Here is a 19,246-nt window from a genome sequence, read left to right on the forward strand (position 1 = left end):
AAATAAGCAAGGCGATGAATTTCAGTAAAAACTTGATTAATAGTTCAAAAAGTTACAGTACTTGCTCTTTGCTATTAGATCTGCTCCTGTTAGTGATCTTAGAAAAGTCACTTGAACGTCATATTTTAATATGAAGGCGTTAAAATAAATAATTTTGAAAATATATAATATTTTGTGAAACTTAAGAACTGACCATCTACAATATAAGGCATTTACCTGTAGGAAGCTGTACATATCTTTTTCATTTGTATTTGATACTGGGGAATAGATGATTCCATCGATATTGACATTGTGTTGGACACAGTCTCTGTTGTCTTCCTCCTGTTGATTCAAACTCTCAGGGAAACCAGTGAGGTCCTTTACTGGTAGCAGGTTATAAACCTATACAAATACAAAGGACAAAAGGACAGACTGATTTGCTGTTTATTTTTCTTAAGTGCAAGGAAAAAAGAAAAGAATGATCACCATCAGTCTTTGAGTGTATCTGTTGCTTCGATAATTGATAGAGAAGATCATTTTGAAAATGTTTAACAATTTTAGGGAAACAATACAGTTAAAGCAAGGATCATAACACTTTGTCATACGGTTCAGAGGCAAACCTTAGACTCCATAGCAGAATGAAATAAAACTTTATTAAGAGAAATTGAGGTTTGCTATGCTTGAGACATTATACAAAGCTTCAAGAAGATAGAAAGAAATGATAGTTCTGCCTTTACCGTGTGGTTAGCAACTGACTGTGTATAACAAAGTTAATGGACACATGTTCTAAACAAGCACATGAGTAAGTATACATCCTCTATATAGAACAGGATAGGATTTCCTTAGGTATTATTCATGGGAACAGGACGCTCCAGATCTTCATAAATACTTAAAACTTGAATTGTAAAATACTGGAAATGATGTTTTCAAATTCATTTGAAGAGGAAGAGTAAGACAGACAAAAAATGCTGATAGGTGCACTGTGTTATATTCATAGAAATTTAAAACTGATTGATAAGACTAGATTAGCAAAGTGTGTAGTGTAATGAAATTAGACACTTTTTCAAAAGTAGCTCCCTCTTACTATTCTCCATTGCCCCTCTGCAAAGCATATTATATAATTGTTGTCTGTCTAATCTGTGAAAATGTTAAGTTTCATAAGAGCATGAACTTTTGTCTTTCCAGTAGTTTAGCACTAGATTCCCAGTAGGCACAGTTAGGACACAGTAGGCACTAAATAAATATGTGCTGAATAAATGGAATGGCTTATGCTACTTGGAGCAAAGTGTTTCATTAGTAAAACATTATCAACGATTGAGAGGAACTAGTGTTCTAACCCAGGTCTACTACTAAATACTTGAAAGCTTCTGATTCATTATTAACAAATTAATCAGATTTTCTGCCTTATCTATCCACCAGGGTTGTTAAATTGAAAAAACAAAACACAAAACTTTGAGAACTCTAAAATTATGTTATACAAACACAAAACATTAATACTATTTCCCCACATATCCTCTTACTCCCACTATTGAAATGTACTCAATACTTTTTTTTAGAAGTATTATAATATTTTCAATTAAATCCTACTGGAAAAATTAAAAGGTAAGAAACCCTTTGTTACAAGTTTCCTTTTTAGGGAAGTAAAAATATAAATTTCGCTTTGTAAAACTTTGATAGTAAAAAAACTTCAGTAAGAGGTTATTCCAATTGGCTTTATATTGAACATTTGAAGATATGAGCAAATGACTATTAGTACATGTTTTTAAATAGTTTCTTACTTTTCCACTCCAGCATACCCTTTTGCTATTTCTTCTCTTAACCCAGTATTTTAAAAGATTTCATTTATTAATGTCGTTTATCGTATAGCAATTCATTTTTCTTAATTTTTACTCATCAGAGGCAATACATACCTTCCTTCTGAAATTGTGTTCATCTTGGGACATCCAGTATTTCAACTGATATAATTCTTACAAAAATAGATTTTTGGTATTTCATTTAGCTTGTGCAGTCTTAGTACAGGTAAATATACCATTTTGTTAGGCTTTTCAAAATGTTAAAACTAGTTTGAAAACATCTATTATTGATTTCATAGAGTTCTAGGATTTCAGGGACTTGGGCTGGCATATGATTTTTATCTCTCTATATCTATCTATTATCTACCTATCTGTCTGTCTATCTATCTATCTATCTATCTATCTATCTATCTATCTATCTGCCTATCTATCTCTCTATGTATCATCTATCACCTATCTATCCATCTATTTTCATACGTAATTCTTTCTCACCAAAAAGAGTGCACATGAGAGAGCTAAAAACTATTCAGTCCTAGATAAATATAATTATAATAGGTCTTATCCTACTCAGCTAGGCATTTCTTCTTGCTTGGAGACCCTTGCCTGGCCCTTCCTGACCCCTGAGGCTGAGGGAACTCACCGAGGCCGGGGAGAGCTCTGCCTCGGGCTTCATGAGCAGCACACTTTGGTCCACTGCACGGAGGGCACAGAGGGATTGAGGAGAAGCTGTGACTCGCAGGTGGGCAGGTGAGGCGGGAAGACTTTGTGCTGGGCTGAAGCTCAAATCTACCTGTAGAATTGAGGAGAAAGGTCAGAAAAACAAATTTCTGGATTTAACCGTGCATTCACCAGCATTTTCTGAGTGCTGCTCACATTCAGTGCATAATCACTTTGTTTTACTTTGTGGTGGTCGGCACTGTGTAAGACTTGGGCTTTTTGTCCCCTACAATTTACTCTAATGCTCAAGAATCAGTTAAGCCATTATAATGATATCTAATTATTTTTATAACTTATTAAATTTGATATGCCATTTTTACCTTTGCTACACGGTGAAGTGTTCATTAAGGCAGATAGAATGCAAATGGGTCTAGATATTTTCGTGTTTTTCTTTCTGCTCTTTAGTAGTCTTAAAAACTTGCTTACATATTTCTCAACATTTCATCATAGAAGACAGGAACAAGGTACTCTGAACTGTATCATATGGTAAGAGACAATGCATGAGAATTTTTCACTAGGAGTCAAGTGATATAGCTTCTTAGTGTGACTCTACCATTTCCTTGCTGAAATTCTCTGCGGAATTCATTTAAACCCTGTGGTCCCAACGCTTGCATGTAGAAAATAATTGATAGCCATAGTAATGTCTAGTTTTAATGTTAAAACATTTATTGTATGAAGCACCCACCTTGTGGGCCAGACAATTTTCAACGTCATATTTTGCAGAATCTCCAACCACTTCTCCATCAGGTAAAATGGCATAGATGAGCAATCGAGCAATAGGAGCAATGTCTGACTCCACAGGGACTGACACCGAAAAATGGCCTTTCACTGGAGCACAGAAAGAATGAGGAAGTGATTATAGGTTAGACATCTACCCAGGGCTAAAATGAAATTTTTATATTGCCCAAAGCCATTTTAGAAGCCTGGTCTGGTTAATGATTGTTTCCATTAGTAGATATAATGGATATAATAAATGGATGACTGACTCTAAAAACTCTGTATCTCTAAGAACTCTAACTTTAGGGGCAAAAGCAAACCTTAAGAGAGGAAACATCTTGACTCTTTTAAATCATGACTTCTTACCAATTTTAAATTTGTGCTCACCTACATAAAGTTCTGATGCTATCTAAGGGTATGGAAACAACCACTTGGCTACCATTTGATGTAGACCTCATATTGGAGGAGGGATATAGAACTTCAAGTTGTGAGTTATAACAGTAAGTGTTTAACACACTGTATTCATCTTTATATCCTCTTGAATGTTCTATTAACCAAATATTCTATTCTTTTCTTCATAAAATGAGCACTGTACTCCTTTGGAATTTATTTTGTTGACATCTACGTAAATTCATTAGAGGTTGCATTATACTTCTGTGTCTACTTATGGTGTTTCTGTGTTGCTATGAGGAGGCAACAAAAGAGTAGTTCACCGATAATTTTCTAGTAAGTGGTCTTTTAGATTTCCTTAAAATAAGAGAAGCTGGCAGAGATTTATACTTGTTCATGGGAAGACTCCAGTTTAGTGGTGGAAGTACCCAATTAAACTCTTCATAAATCATAACTATCTTTAAAAGGGAAAAATGTTATAAGAATATACATCGCTCAGCATGAGACCTAGTATATAGAAGGCACTCCAAAATTTTACCTTCTTTCCATTGATTAAAGTAATTTTGAAACATTTTGTAAAGATGATCCATGAATATTTATGGTTTAAAAATTTGGAATAAGCATGGATTATAAAACCACTACATCTACATTTTAAATAATCTGCACAAAATATGCTGAAAGAAAAGAAAAATTTGCTAAAGGGTGAAGAAAAGAAGCATTGCTTTCTCCCTTCAACTTCTTTATTGTGGTTAGATGGAAATTACCTCTCTTTATTTGAAACTCTTCCTGGTATTTCTGCAGTGTAAGATTGAATGTGTCAGAATGGGGGAAGAATGTGGAATTACGGAAATACTCACTGTCTCCCTGCTCCAAAGGCAGTACATGAGTCCCCGTTTGGACAATGCCTCCCTTTGCCATTATCTGCCAGAAAACGGAAAAAAAAGATATGAAAAAGAATTTAATTTACCTGACAGAAAATTACCACAAGTCTAGTCTTCCGTGTGATACGCTTGTTTTATTGCACCCCTGCTGGCAATAATTAGCCCTAGGTGAAGTCAAAATTTCAAAAGAGAAACAGACTTTCAAAGTCGTGATATTTAAAGAGTTTCATAAATCTTTGTCCCAGAGAGAGCTTTTGTCTACAGATGAGTCAATGTAGTGATCTTCCTTCTCACCAGGTAATAGAACTTGAGCTCCTTCAGCTCCTGCAGGACCTGTCCATTCAGAACATAATGGACTCGGACTGTCTGAGTTTGGCCGCAGGGCAGTTCACGAGGCATGGGCTCAAGGTGGACAAAGCTCTTGCTTGGGGAGAATACATGATTAGCAGTGTGATAAATTTCTTCATTTTCTTCTGACAGCCATTCGTAGCTATGACATCTACTATTATCCTTGTGTTTGACCTAATGAATTAGAAAAACAGTATTATTTTATAGGTTATACCTCGTAGAGAATCAGTGTTCTCACAAAACTGCATTAGTTTACTGTCCTACCTAAACTAGTACCTAAAAATCTTTTGCTCCACAGTAAAAAGTGAGAGAGAAGAGCCCCTTTATTTTGTTTATCTGCATTGTGGCATGGTTTATGCGTTTACACTGATGAGGCTCCTTGAGTTGGTATTTATATTTTTGAAGAGCACAAAGGGAGGCATCCTTTGCTCTGATTAGCTTGCTTGACATTTCTTTGCCCACTTTACTATGCAGACAGACACTGGAGCTATAAAACCTCATTGAGGAGACTGAATAATTTCTAGAAACTGAAGAATTGCATTTCAGAAAGTTAATGCTTCATTTGTGATAGGTTTCAGATAGGTATCAGGAGTAAAGGCAATATTGAAATCTTAGGGGTCTGAGAACATTTTTTGTAAACAACTGGTTCACATGTTGAGTTGGTGAGTTGACTGAAGTCCACCTCTCCTGGACTGTCTTAGGCTGATTCTTTTTAATGCCTCCTGCCACTTCCCAAGTGGCATGAGTGAATCCTTGTATCAGCAAAACACTTTGTTCCTATCTCAATGTATGTTATAATCATAACATATAAATGATCATCAAAAGAGGGAGCATTTAAAAATAATATTTTCATTTTCGGGACTAGCACAGTGCCTAGCACATAGAAAGTATTTGAGATACTTCTTGATTGAATAAATGAGTAAATATTTAATTTTCAGTTATTAGAGGTATGGGCTTTTATGCCAACTCTTTAAATCTGAATCAATAAATTATTTATTCCTTTTTCTATTTATATGAAAAAATGCTAAGAAGCAGGGTTTTTTCATCAATATTATTATGTCATATTTATTATGTAGCCATATATCTATAAATGTATATCTACATCTCCATTAATGAATAGAGGACTATATGCCATGCAAAGCAAATTATGTGGGTATGGACAAAGTCTGGAGAAAATTAGAAAAGTGGTACAAAAATGAAGTAAGAACAATATGGAGTGTATATATTTGAGACTAAATGCAAACGATCTTAAAATGGGCTTTTATAGTAATAATATTTAACAGTAAATAATATAAATATTTACTATATTTATAGTAATAATATTTAACTATAATTTAAATCTTATAGTTAATAATATTTAACAGTAATAATATTTAAATAATTAAATATAAAATTATTATTTTATAGTAATAATAATTAAAGTAAATAATATTTACTTTAAATATTTAAAGTAAAATATTTAAACTTTAACATGTAATATCTCATTTAACCCTCACAACAACCCCAAGAACTAGGTACTAATATTGCACCTATTGTACAGATAAAGAAATGAAGTATAGAGTTTTTTAGTTATTTGCTCTTAAAAAGAGTTGAGTCAGGATTTTAATCTAATTTATGTCATTTTGGAACCCACACCTTTTAAAAAAAACTGTGGTAAAAAGCAGACAACAAAAATTACCATCTTGCCTATTTTTAAGTGTACAGTTTGGTAGTGTTAAGTCGTGTGCAACAGATCTTCCAATTTTTTTAATCTTCGAACACTAAAACTCTATACCCATTAAACAACAACTTCATTTCTCCTTCTCGTCAGCCCCAGGCACCTTCCATTCTACTTCCTATTTCTATGACTTTGACTACTTTAGAAACCTCATATAAGTGGAATCATATAGCATTTGTTTTTTTGTGACTGGCTATTTCACTTAGCATAATGTCATCAAGGTTCAGCCATGTTATAGTATGTGACAGGATTTCCTTCTTTCCTAAAGCTGAATACTATTCAATTATATGCTTATACCACATTTTGCTTATCCATTTGTGTGTTCATAGATAATTGGGTTGCTTCCACTTTGTGGCTATTGTAAATAGTGCTACTATGAACATGGGTGTGCAAATATCCCTTTGAGACCCTGCTTTCAATTCTTTTGGCTCTAGTCCCAGAAGTGGGTTTACTGGATCATATGGTAGTTCTATTTTTAATTTTTTTGAGGAACTGCCATCCTGTTTTCTATAGCAGTTGCACCATTTGATATTCCCAGCAATAATGCACAAGTAGAACCCACACTTAATCTCAAAACTATATAGACTCCTTTTTAGTCAACTTTTTCAAAGTTGACCTTAAATTGGTTTCTAATTTCTAGTTTTTCCCCTCTCTATTGGACTAAAAACAAGTTGGAAATTTCATCACAGTTAGGTTGCAACCATTTTTCCAAGGCTACTTCATGTCATTGGTAACTTCTTTGCAAACTTACTCTAATGTTGAGGGAGGTGTCCGTGACGGTGGTGGTGTTGATGGAGAACTGCACCAGGCCATGCTCATCGGTAGTAGCATTGGAATCGTAGTTTGCTTCACTTGCTGTGATGTAGATAAGTTTATTTGGCATGGGGACACCTTTCCCATCTACTAGGCGCACCTGAAGATTAAAAGTGATCGATCAGTCATATGGCTAATACCCAATAGGTACCAAACATTTTCATTTTATCAGAAATGTTTATTTAGTGAGTGCATCCTGTATGTTGAACGTGACTCCAAGCATTGGGACTCTAGCATTGAACAAAACAAAATTCCTCCCATCATTGAACTTAGAGTCTAGCAAGAGATAGACACTAAGTAAATGCATAAATAATACATACTGATTTAGTAGCAGTCAGTCCTAAGAAGAAAAATGAAACAGTGTAAAGGGATAGAGAGTGATGGAGCTGATAATCCAGGTGACCCGAAAAATGTATTTTATAGATATTTTGGAAATGCTGTGTACCATTGGAGAGTCACAGAGCACAAGAGTTATATAGTAATGAAAAATTTAACACACTAGACAAATTTAATTAAGCTCCTCTTACTGTGTGGGGGACAACTAACTTTCTATGGATTAGTGTTCTGAAGTATAGTAATCGTACAAGTAAGCAATTAGCACATTGCTCTGGGTATTTGTCTACTTGTTTTATATATGATATCTGCTTTTCAGCCTAAATTTTCAACTTTTTGGAAGGCAGGCAGATTTTATGAGGAATTTCCCATGTGAAAAATGTAAAATTGAGAAGCATACAGTGTTAAATAAAGGCCTAAAGTAAAATTATTGCTAATATTAAACTCAGCGATGAGTAGTCCAGTTTGGACGGTAATGATGGTGATCCTTTTTCAGTATAAGCTATTTATGGTAGAAAGAAGCATAGCAGCAAATTGAATCAGTATTTGTAATTGATTAACAAAAATCTGAGTTTGCCAACAAACTGTCAGCTGTATGTACAAAGAGAAGGATAAACACCAAATTCTGATTCATTCTCTTTTGGTGAGTCTTATGACTAATGGGGTAATTATTTAACAGAATTGAAATATCAAAAATGTACAATAATACCTCTGAGGAACTGAAAAACACAGACTATACTTGCATTTTAAGAACTGACCAAAGTTTCTGAATATGTCTGCTGTCATAACATAATCAAAATATTCTAAAATTTACTCCAACATTCCTTTGTCAAGTCTAGTCCCTCTGTCTTTTACACTCTCCAAGTTTAAATCTTATTTCCATTAAGAACATGATACACAGTAATTACACATTAAGTTACATACAACTTTTATCTCAGACTTCTGGAGTCAGAAAGATCCATCTGCACATCTGCTTATAATGGAAAAATAACAATAGAATTGTTTTTAGTATATCTGTGAGAAAATTTATACTTTAAAAAGCCGGGAACCTTAAATAGCAGTATTTTACCCCTATGTGTACTAGTTTTAAAAAGAATGCTTGCTGTTACAGAAAAAGTAATGTAACTATAACACCCCTGAAAGGAGCACTAAGTGCAGCAGAAACTTTTATGCTTCAAAATAAAAATTAAAGCCACCTGCCCACTCATTTCCATGCAAAGTTAATGTTAGAAGGTTAATGTGAGTGGCTACCATGAATTCTGAGATTCTTGTGAGAAAATATAAGAATCTGAGACTGCCTGGTAAATCATGGAAAGGAGTTTGAACGACATCACACAATGCTGTTCCAAAAGTGAAAAAAGAAAAAGAAAAACCTTCTAATTTTGCTAGTACTTTAGAATGATTTTATAGATTTTATATACAAATTTTCAGAGGAACAGATTTATTTTCATGTGATTTTATACTTTTGGTTACATTAATCAACAGGTAACAAAAGTCAGGTATAGTTTTACCAGAATATGTTGCGTTTATTAGGTGATGATACACAGTTTGATTTGTGAGCTGAAAAATACTCCACCTGCCCAAAGAAGGGGATCCCTCGTCTAAAGTGTGGGTCCACTTTCACGAATGAGAGTTTGGTTATAGTTCTCGTTATTTCACTGGACCCTCTTCCGGTTAATTCCACCTCTGAAAAAGAAGAAGAAAAAAGTTCTTTTTTGGAAGGATGATCTTCCTGAACTTCTTATACTACCGCCCTTTCAACTTATACTTTGGCAAAGGAAATAAATAAATGCCCACTCTTTTACCCCCACACCCATGTGGTACACAAACCTGTTCCTTCTTCTCGGATTTTGGCCTCCACTTCAAGTTCCATTTTATACCCTTGTCTCTTCATCTGGAAGACCTTGGTGTTTACTTGCTGAGAGAAACAGCCCTGGCTGTTTAGCTAGGAAGGGATAAAATAAAATGCAAAAACATAATACTAGACAAATCAGTGGTCAGTTAATCTGATGGGATTTGGTGGGGGGCAACATAACTTAGGTATTTCCTATGATAAGAACACAATACCATTCTCTAGGGATTATTATTATATTTCACAACAGTATCTGGTTTGTAATTGACTAGTATATTCCTTAGTAGGATAATCCCTACAGTGAATGAGATAGAAATGCCCTAAAAATTTTGTAGTAAACTTACTTTAACAGGCAGCTAACTCTTCACCAAAGTCTGGCTCTCCTCCCTTAGTATATAGCTGTGGCTGGGAAGTGGCCACCCATCTAGGGACTGTGTTTCCTACCTCCCTGGTGTCTAGGTGGGGCCTAGATACGTGACAAGTTCTTGCTCATAGAAAGAGCAAAACTGACAATCCTCCCAGCCAAGGTGGTTAAGAGGTATGTTTTTCCCTCCGAAGGTGGCTTTGGATACCAAGTATTGGAGTTGGCTCAATTTCCATCATTCTGCATGTTTGGTGCACCAAGAATGCACACAATGGACAATTACAAGAAATAAATAATTCCTATGGTGCTAAGTTGCTGATTTTTTGAAAACTACTGTAGCTAGCATAGAATTCACTTATAGATTGCTCTCTTCCTGAATTAGCTAGCACGATGTTGTAACTCACTGCTTATTAACAATGCCTTGGTTGTAAGTTGCTAGAAGAAAGAGTTTTCCACCTACCTGCTGACTGAAAATTTCACACATAGCTTCTGACTCTTTACCAAAGCAATGGGAAGGATTATTATACTTTCTGCACATGCTCATAGTCACATATCCTGGGACTGGCTTCCCATATGTGTATCTGTCATAAAAACATTGCCAAATGAATCAAAGAAGACATTGAATATCCCCATTTTCTACCTATTTATAGTCCTCTTTTAGCTACAGTATATTTACGCTCTGTACATCCCTCTAATCTATACTTCCCCATCTGCAGGGCTTAAACAGTGTTGAACACAGTTAAGTAATGACACTTCTTCTCTTTTAGAATTTTCCAGTGCAACATGCTGAAATTTACTACAGTCTTCTTTTATCATGTCTTTTTTTTAACTTTTAATTTTCAGTTTAATCTTAAAAACTATCTTTTGTTTTACTAAAGCTATACCTGTTCTTAAGAGAAAAAAAACAACACTAACAAAACAAAGAAACAAACACCCTCAATTCTACCTACGAATACAAATTATTAATATGATGGCATCTCTCCTTCCATCATCCTCTCCCCATGTGTAGCCATCTCTATTTATATAGAATTTTACTTGTTTACTTTTTACAACTATGTGATTGTGCCATAAATATGTCATTGGTAATTGCTGTGATTTCCAGGATATTTGTTTCTTTCTCTATTTCCTTCCTTCCTCTATATCCCTATTTGCAAAAGTATTGGCTCACCAATTATGTGGGACCAGGAACTTGGTGGCCATTACTCTGAGACAGTGCTAGGGCAGGGAACCAGCTAAATAGTGGGTGCTTTACATATGTGGTTTTCAGGCAAGACTGGTTTCATCACTCTCTGCTCTTTCTGCTAGTGCTGCTGCTGGGGTACTGGAGATGGGAAGATAAGATCCTGGAAATACGAATTTTCAAGATTGGAAAGGACCATACTGAGAGATCATGTCCAGTTTCGTCTAGTAAAAATGGCAGTGCAGAGAGGTATGTAACATTCCTTAGGTAGACCAATGTGTTAGATGAGATTTTGGTAATATGTCTATCTCTATAGATTCTGAATCTAAGCTATTTTTCCACCATGTATGCAAAGTCAGGTAAAAAATCTGGTGGTGATTGAATTTCTTCCACAACCCGGTGAAGGGAAAGTCACTACCCTTCAAGCCTATCTCATTTGTGTGTGTGTTCGAGTATGGCGAACACACGCAGCTTTATTGCTTTCACAATCCTAGTAGCATAGCCTCTTTAGGAACAGTTGCGTGAACCACAATAGTTACAATAATGCTGATAAGGGCATGTAAGAAAATAAGAAGGAAATGTAGGAAAGCAACAGGTCTAGAGAGGTCTAGAGATGGGGTGTTCTCATGTATTTAAATTATTTGTGTTGCCACTGCTCCTAGAAAAACTAGCCAAAATATCCCCAGTGCTGAGTCTTCTTAAAGTAATTCCCCTCAAAAGATTTAAAAAAGTGTAAACTCACAGGCCACACACTGACACATTCACTGCTTCTTCCAAGATAGTAATTATCTTTGGCATTGTTACTTGGACTTCAAACTTGGGAAGCACTGTTGATTGGAGATAAAGGAAGTTAGTGATTGGTTTTCCAATTTTGGGGAATTAGTATTTTCAGGTTCTCTGTAACAATTTCCTAATAACATTTTAGGCTGCTGAAAAAGTAGCTCTCTTCTCTAATATATCTACCTTGCTCTCAAATGGAGATTCTGGTTGCAGGACTGTGATAAATCACTGTAACCTTAATGAATTATGGAAGACTACACTGGAACAAAGATATTTTACATTTTTTGGAAATTAAAAATTGCTATGAAAATAAATAAGTTATATGAAGTCCCAGTCACAAATCACTGATGGTCCTCATTAGAGTTAGATGTAATTGGTTCTACTCCAAACTTAATTTCACCCATGGGAAATGAAAGGACTCCAAATAAGTTCAAATTCTAGGCCTCAGATGTTTAACTACAAAGAAAAATCGTCCATCATATTTTATAATCCATACCAAATTCCTCCACGGTGAAGGGGTGCTCTGTCCTTCCACCTGATTCCTTCTGTACCACCACATTATAGGAGCCCTGAAATGGCTCTGATGAGAGGGGAAAGGTCAATTGATTGAGGCCACTCTCTAACTTGAGTTTCTGCCATTGTGTGATGCGGTTTCCTTTGGGGTCCTATGGATACATTAATTGTAACTTACAAAAGAGCCTAGAGCATTAAAGAAAATAAAGGAAATCTATGGAAACTCTTATATCATCCACAATGAGGAAAAACGAGATGGTGATGAGTGGTGGGGAGGGGAGATGAGTAGAACCATTTAGCACTATATGAGTTTGAAAGCTTCTCCTTTAAGGACAAGTTTCTGGAATATTGTAAGAACCACTCAAATAAGAACATTTTCCTTAAATGTATTACTTTACATCAACTTATGGAATGTTTCATTTTGCTTACCTCTATGTATACTAGTGGAATCTGAAAGACAGAAGAGAAAGGAAGGAGTTTAGAATTGTTCTCAAATATTCTCAGTTCTGATTTATAAGCGAGACAGCTTTACGGAGAATAACTCTATCTGTAGTAAAACACACACACGCACACACAAATTCCAGGTTAAGTTTTACACAACTTTTTATTAATCTATTATAAGCAATTAACACATAATGTTAAGAACTTTCTAGGCTCAGAGCAACAAATGCATATGTGTTCTGCCATTCATTAGGAATGGGATTTACTAACATTATTTCATTGCTTACAGCATCCCAGTGAAGAACACTCCTTTGCTATGAAATTCTACAGATTGAGAAATAAACACTAACGGAACTATAAGTAACCGTGTTCAGACCCAAATATTAAGATGTATCACAGAATTCTTAGGTAATTCCAAGAATAAGGAGGGAATAGCTCCTCTATTATCAATGTTTATTAATTTTTAAAAATTAGTATTTGTTTATTGAGTGCCTGCCATTTGCTGTGTATCATTTTAGGCGCTGAGAATATAACAATGAACAAAAGAATAATACATCTGCTTTTATGGAGTTTACATTCTAATAGGAATGGATACATAAGAAATATACATGTAGGTATATATATGTATACACACATCTTTGAAATATACATGAGATATGTATATTTGATGTATATTTATTTGAGATATATAAGTTGATTTGTGTTTGAGATATCTATGTATTTGATATCCATTTTCATCTGTATCTATATATCTATATCTATCAGGTAGTGGGTAAATACCAAGATAACATAAAGCAGGATTAAGCTGATAGAGTGAACAATGAAGTGCTTGATTTTTAGATAGAGGAGTGAAAGTAGAAACCAGGAGACCAGTTGCAAGACTATTGCAATAGCCTCTTAAGAGGGGATATTGCCCAGGACGAGGCTGTGGTATGCAGGTGGTAAGAAATAGTCTGGATACATTTTAATCTAACATGATTTTCTGACGATGTGGATGTGGGAGTGAGAGAAAGAGAACAAGTGAGGACTATGCCATAATCTTTTGTTTTAGGAGCCAGAAGAAAAATATTGCCCCTTTTTAAGAGAGGAAAATGTAGTGGAGGAATAGATTTGGAAAAGAAAAATTAAAACTTTGGTTAGATATAGCCATTGAAATTGAAAGAGTTGTTTCTTATCATAAATATCAAGTGTTAGTCCGCAGAAACAAACATTCATTTCACTCATCTTCCTTTATAGAAGAGGTTTTGGTAGGTGTGTTTTGCAAAATTCTATATCTTTGAAAAGTTACTTGAACTTAAGTTATTTGATAGTTTGATGGTTTAGTGTGCCTATTGCTCAAAATATCTTTCTAATTTGCCTAATTGAGAACTTTCCAAAGAGTACATTTAATTGGGTGACAACTAAGTACCAGTACCAAGATAGAGAGGATTGACTACTTTATTGCTGTGATACTGTTTTAAATGAGTATCTTGCAGTATTGTAATGCCAGAAAGTACTGTTATCAATACCAGATTCTTCTTCTATCTGGTCCTCCCCCAATGCCAGAAACAGGTTTCCAGCCTGTTTATACAGATAATAATGATTCTATATAGATATTAGGGACTCACCAACTCATTCAGGGGGTGAAAATTTTCATCCAGCGATACAACACGAAACTTCACTGAAACAGAAATATTTTCCATGAGTCCCAGAAATCTTAAACTAGGTTGGTAAGACAAATTATTATGGAACAAGGATTACAGGGCTTTTGACTGGGGAATAGGCAGGAGAAGAAGATCTTTCCTTGTTGAAGTAGTCCTAACTGTAGGCCTCCTTTTACCTGTCTGCCCTGGTTTGTAGATGGGTTTGTCTGTCTGGACAAAGACCAGGCTCTCATGGTTTTTAACCAACACTGTGGTCCGCCTCTTGAATTCTTGGGTTGGTCCTTTCACTTGGACAGTGAGGAACATTACCTCTTCATTGGATGAAGATCTTGGTACCTGAAATACAGGTCCCAGGAGAGATTCTGAGAATCCATTCAGTCTTCCACGTTCCCTTCCCACCCTGTTCCACTCTTCCCTGTAGATCTTGCCGCTCCTACTTAACCTCTCTCCCTCATTCTTACCAGGGAAAATTGGCATGGAAAGGAGTTACTTCTGTCATTTTACAAATGGGAAGAGAGAACACAAGATGAAGGAAAATAGATCAGTAAGATCAGAAAAATCATAAGTGAGACTCACATCACCTTATAGATCAGCCAATACAGTCTCAGTTCAATTACATACTGAACTTTCCCAAGTTGGAATGTGATAAAAGTGCATGGTAGAAGCATATTTTAAAGTTATGAGAAAGAAAATCACAATATTTTATTGCTGCAGGTTATAAGCATTTTACATATGAGTAACACTGAAGAGTTGTTGGATCATCATAATTTCTACAACTTTCTCTCTTAGAGAGTATGGGGTGATGTATTCCTGTCAGCCCACCACTGAGGCTCATGTTGAGTATTGGCATAATTTGTTTTATTAATATCTTCCCATTTTAATTTTAAGGAGAAGTCACATTTTCCCTTTGTCTAGTGCATATTGCTTCTTTTACTGGCTAGTAGGAATTTTCTTTGATCATTAAGTTGATTTTGTGTGTGTGTGTGTGCATTAGTAGTTTATTCATTTATGCTGTTTAGTAATATTCCATTGTGTGACTACATAATAGTTTTTCTTTATTAATTTCTAAGTTGATTTTTAATATGCTGTAAGTATTTGCTTCCCATGGTTGGAAATTTATGCATTGCTTCTTAATTTCTACAGTTAGTTGCTACATTTAGATTCCTTCCTGGAGTCCCTGACAGCCTCTGAAAGCCTTGTCTTGGCTGAACTCTCGATCTCTAGGACCCTGACCAATAGAACTAAGTATATTAAGTCAGTCATACTCACAGTGAAGGAGACACAGTGGAATAAGTCCTTCTCGGCCACCAGGTCAGTGAAGAGACTCCTATTCTCCCTGAGAGATTCCAAGGAAGCTCTTACTGTCACCGTCTCATTCAGATGGCTCAGAAGGACACAGCCCTTCTCAGGGGTCTCAGTGTGGAGCAGAGAGGGGACAAGCACCATATACTGTCTGGAAATGGGGGAGTCCAGTCAGAGGAGAGTGTAGGAGGAAAGGCATTGTTATCAACAGCACTGCTTTCCTTCAAAATTATTGTTACTCTCATTAGTTCTATACCAAGAGAAGACATTGATGAGGATAAAATTAATCTTTGTTTTTGAATGGCACATATGAGAATTATTCCCCAGTTCATCATGAGTACCATGGCAGCGAACATTTTGCTTGAAGTAAGCCTTACATAGGTTAAAATTTGTAGGTATACCTTACTGTAAGGAACCCCAAAAATGTAAGCATCTGAACTCAAATTAAAAATATGCTAATTATATATTGTAAATCTATTTTACATTGGGATTCGTGTAAAAAGCAAACAAGCTTTCAGGTGGGACACTACAGAAACCAATCAATTTGCAGAACTTTCATTGAGTATATTTATATATTCAATAGCCCTGTGAAAATGGTATGGCAAGTACTTGTTTTCCACTTTACAGATGTGCAATCTGAGGCTTAAAGCAAGTGAGACATTAGTTTAAAGTCTCAGTTGTGACAAGCAACTACTGAAACCTTAGTGTGTTACCTAACCCTGATGTTTACATTTTAAATATTTGCCTTTCAACTCATGACTAGACAATAGTTCCACTCAAAAATGGCCTTCTAGTGATTGAATTTTGGGTCTTGATAACTCATGAGCAAATCAGAAACTTTCCCAGTACCCTCATATATAATTTTTTTGACCTGTAGTTTTCAAACATTTTTGCTCACAGAACTCTCAAAATAATTTTTAGACAGTATGTATTCCTTACATATTTTAAGGAGACATCTATTTTTTCTATCACAAGTATAAATAATAGCAAAAGATATTATTTATGATGCTATTTTAAGTTAAAACTTGTATTACTCTTGTATAAGTTTCCCAGGGAATTTTAAATATCATAGTGATATGATATCCAATATAAATTATTTTTTAAAATACATCAACATATTCTTTTCATAATGATCAGTAATTTAACATCTTTTCTTTTTTTTTCTCCTTAAACTTAAATTTTCATGCCACTAACCACACAGAAGTTTATACTAAGATTTTTATGCTTCAAAATACTTTATGGATCACTCTTCCTTTAATAACAAGTATATACATAAATGTACATATATATATATATATAATATTATATGTGGGTATATAAATTTAATTTTAACTCTTAAATTTAATGTGACCATAACATTATAAATGTTGAACATTTTCTTCTGGATTGAATTATTTTCAAAAGTCTTACTCATATACAACTGATCAAAACAAAATAAATATATGACAAATTATAATTCATACGTATTAGATATAAAATCAGAATACTTTTGAAGCACACTTTTAAAAAATGATGAGCTGTTTTTATATATCCATGGATGGATAGTCCTTATTGTAAGAATTAAACAAAGCCTAACATTAATTCTGTTGCTATTTTTGGTTTGTGTAGATGTAAGTGACATGAAAAATTATTAACATAAAAGTAAATAAATGACAGATAAAGCAGTTATATCATTATTATCAGTTCTTGTAACACCTCTGCATCACATGCCAAAAATCACCCAGTGCCCTATTATCAAGAATGACTTCTAATTATCTATGAGCTGGTATTTCCTTTAGATCTTCCATCAATTTTGTTGAAACAAAGAACTTGTCACCAAATGATCTGCAAAAGGATTTTCTCCCCCATCCTTAGAATCCTTTGCTTTCTCAACATCAATGTCAATATTTCAAATTGTTCCTTTCTTTGGCACCCTAAAGATTTTTATACTCCAAGACAATGCTCCATGGTGATATCTGATTGAGGGAGAGGTCTGTCTTTCTTTTATTAAGTGAAAGGTGGGCAATTAAGTAAGGGGAGGTAAGAAAAAATAAATAGCATGGCCTCAAGCAGGTTAATATGAATGTGAGGAACTAAAAATTCATTCCTTTAAACATATTAATTTCCAATTTTCCTTAGATAGTCCTTCTGTATCCCCAGAGAATTTAGAAATTCAGAGATCCAGAGAATTGGAAAAAAAATGGTTAAGAATAAGTGAAAAATGAATAAACCAGACTTATGAAATCTCATTATTGGAAGAGACCTTAGAGATAAGAAATTGATAGTATTATAGGAAAGAGAAATGAATAATACCGAGGAGAACCTGAAATAGAGGAAAGGACTCTTTTTTTTAACACTTAAAACTGCATATTAATGAATCAAGCAGGAGTTTATAACAGATATATAAAGTGGTTGCTGCACAGAGTATTCCAATTCATAGCAGCAAAAAATAAAGAAAGGACTCTAAGTTTATGCTCTATGTGAAACTCACGGTTTTCCAGAGACTGATGCATCTGTAGGCAAAAAGATCAGAAGGAGGAGAATAAGACTTGGATGAAGGAGTTTGTCCTTCCCCATGCTGCAGGGTGAAGGGGCCAGAGGAGACCAGACTGTATTGTACCCTACTCCCTGCAGTAGGTCTGGTTTGAAGCATTCTTCAGAGGGGTTTTATAAGCAACTGGGTTTTATATTGCTCTCTGAGCAAGCAGGAAGTTCCACCCCCACAATGTGTCTAAACAAAGGAGAAGTCTCTAAACTTTTTGGAAGGGTCATTGCTCTCAGGGGCCTAATTACAGTCAAGGTTAATTCCCAGCCAGCTAAATAGAATTCCTGGAGGGATAAAATCCATATCCCATAAATGCTCACTTTCTCTGGGTTTTACTATAATGCAGCTGATCAGCTTTTCAAACCTTTTTCTCTCTTACTCTCCCCTCCACAAAATCTTTTATGCCTTTTCTCACATCTCTTGCATGAATAGTTAGTAAGGGAAGCTACAATTTAAGCAATACTGGACAGGCTCAAAATAGATTTTTTACTGCAAGTCAGTAGCCTACCGTAAATGTTGAAGTGGTTTCAGAATTCAGTAATCCTCTATGGAAATGATACTGGATTAGACTAATAAATTTTAGACTTTAGGGATATTACTGGATTGCAGGTGAAGAGCTAGGCCCTGGAAAAATGATAATTGAAAACATTTTCCTGTATTAAGAAAGTGAGAAGAGGGAAGGAGAAGTAGACAGACCTCATAAATAAGCTTTGACCTACTGTGCCTAACAGGGATCCCAGTTGCCTTTACCATCTACTATATAAACCATTTTTGTTACTGACTTCTAAATATGCTGGTCCTTACCAATCTTTAGTCATATAAACTGTTTCATCCATCCATTCAATCATCCATCTATTTGGTTGTTCTATAAGTATTTATTGTACCTGGTAGGGACAGTATCATGCAAAATCATGGAGATGGAATGGCAGTTATGTAGGTGAGAGACGATGGTGTTTTGA

General features: G+C 35.0%; 1 protein-coding gene across 1 annotated transcript in view; it reads right to left on the reverse strand.

Moving 5' to 3' along the window:
- A2M (alpha-2-macroglobulin) overlaps nucleotides 1-18,405 on the reverse strand; it is a 36,068-nt gene extending 17,663 nt beyond the window's left edge. Inside the window, exons 1-16 of the mRNA XM_033116737.1 lie at nucleotides 18,234-18,405; nucleotides 15,731-15,914; nucleotides 14,638-14,797; nucleotides 14,426-14,478; nucleotides 12,807-12,827; nucleotides 12,361-12,529; nucleotides 11,827-11,911; nucleotides 10,365-10,485; nucleotides 9,519-9,633; nucleotides 9,265-9,374; nucleotides 7,294-7,455; nucleotides 4,772-4,999; nucleotides 4,454-4,517; nucleotides 3,175-3,317; nucleotides 2,413-2,562; nucleotides 217-381 (exon numbers count right to left, since the gene is read on the reverse strand). Coding sequence (XP_032972628.1) covers nucleotides 217-381; nucleotides 2,413-2,562; nucleotides 3,175-3,317; nucleotides 4,454-4,517; nucleotides 4,772-4,999; nucleotides 7,294-7,455; nucleotides 9,265-9,374; nucleotides 9,519-9,633; nucleotides 10,365-10,485; nucleotides 11,827-11,911; nucleotides 12,361-12,529; nucleotides 12,807-12,827; nucleotides 14,426-14,478; nucleotides 14,638-14,797; nucleotides 15,731-15,914; nucleotides 18,234-18,319 — 2,016 coding nt within the window. The 5' untranslated portion in view covers nucleotides 18,320-18,405. The remainder of the gene's footprint in view (nucleotides 1-216; nucleotides 382-2,412; nucleotides 2,563-3,174; nucleotides 3,318-4,453; nucleotides 4,518-4,771; nucleotides 5,000-7,293; nucleotides 7,456-9,264; nucleotides 9,375-9,518; nucleotides 9,634-10,364; nucleotides 10,486-11,826; nucleotides 11,912-12,360; nucleotides 12,530-12,806; nucleotides 12,828-14,425; nucleotides 14,479-14,637; nucleotides 14,798-15,730; nucleotides 15,915-18,233) is intronic.
- Nucleotides 18,406-19,246: the final 841 nt, after the last annotated feature.

The sequence above is a fragment of the Rhinolophus ferrumequinum genome, chromosome 10 (genome assembly GCF_004115265.2).
Source record: "Rhinolophus ferrumequinum isolate MPI-CBG mRhiFer1 chromosome 10, mRhiFer1_v1.p, whole genome shotgun sequence".
In the NCBI taxonomy this organism is placed as follows: domain Eukaryota; kingdom Metazoa; phylum Chordata; class Mammalia; order Chiroptera; family Rhinolophidae; genus Rhinolophus; species Rhinolophus ferrumequinum.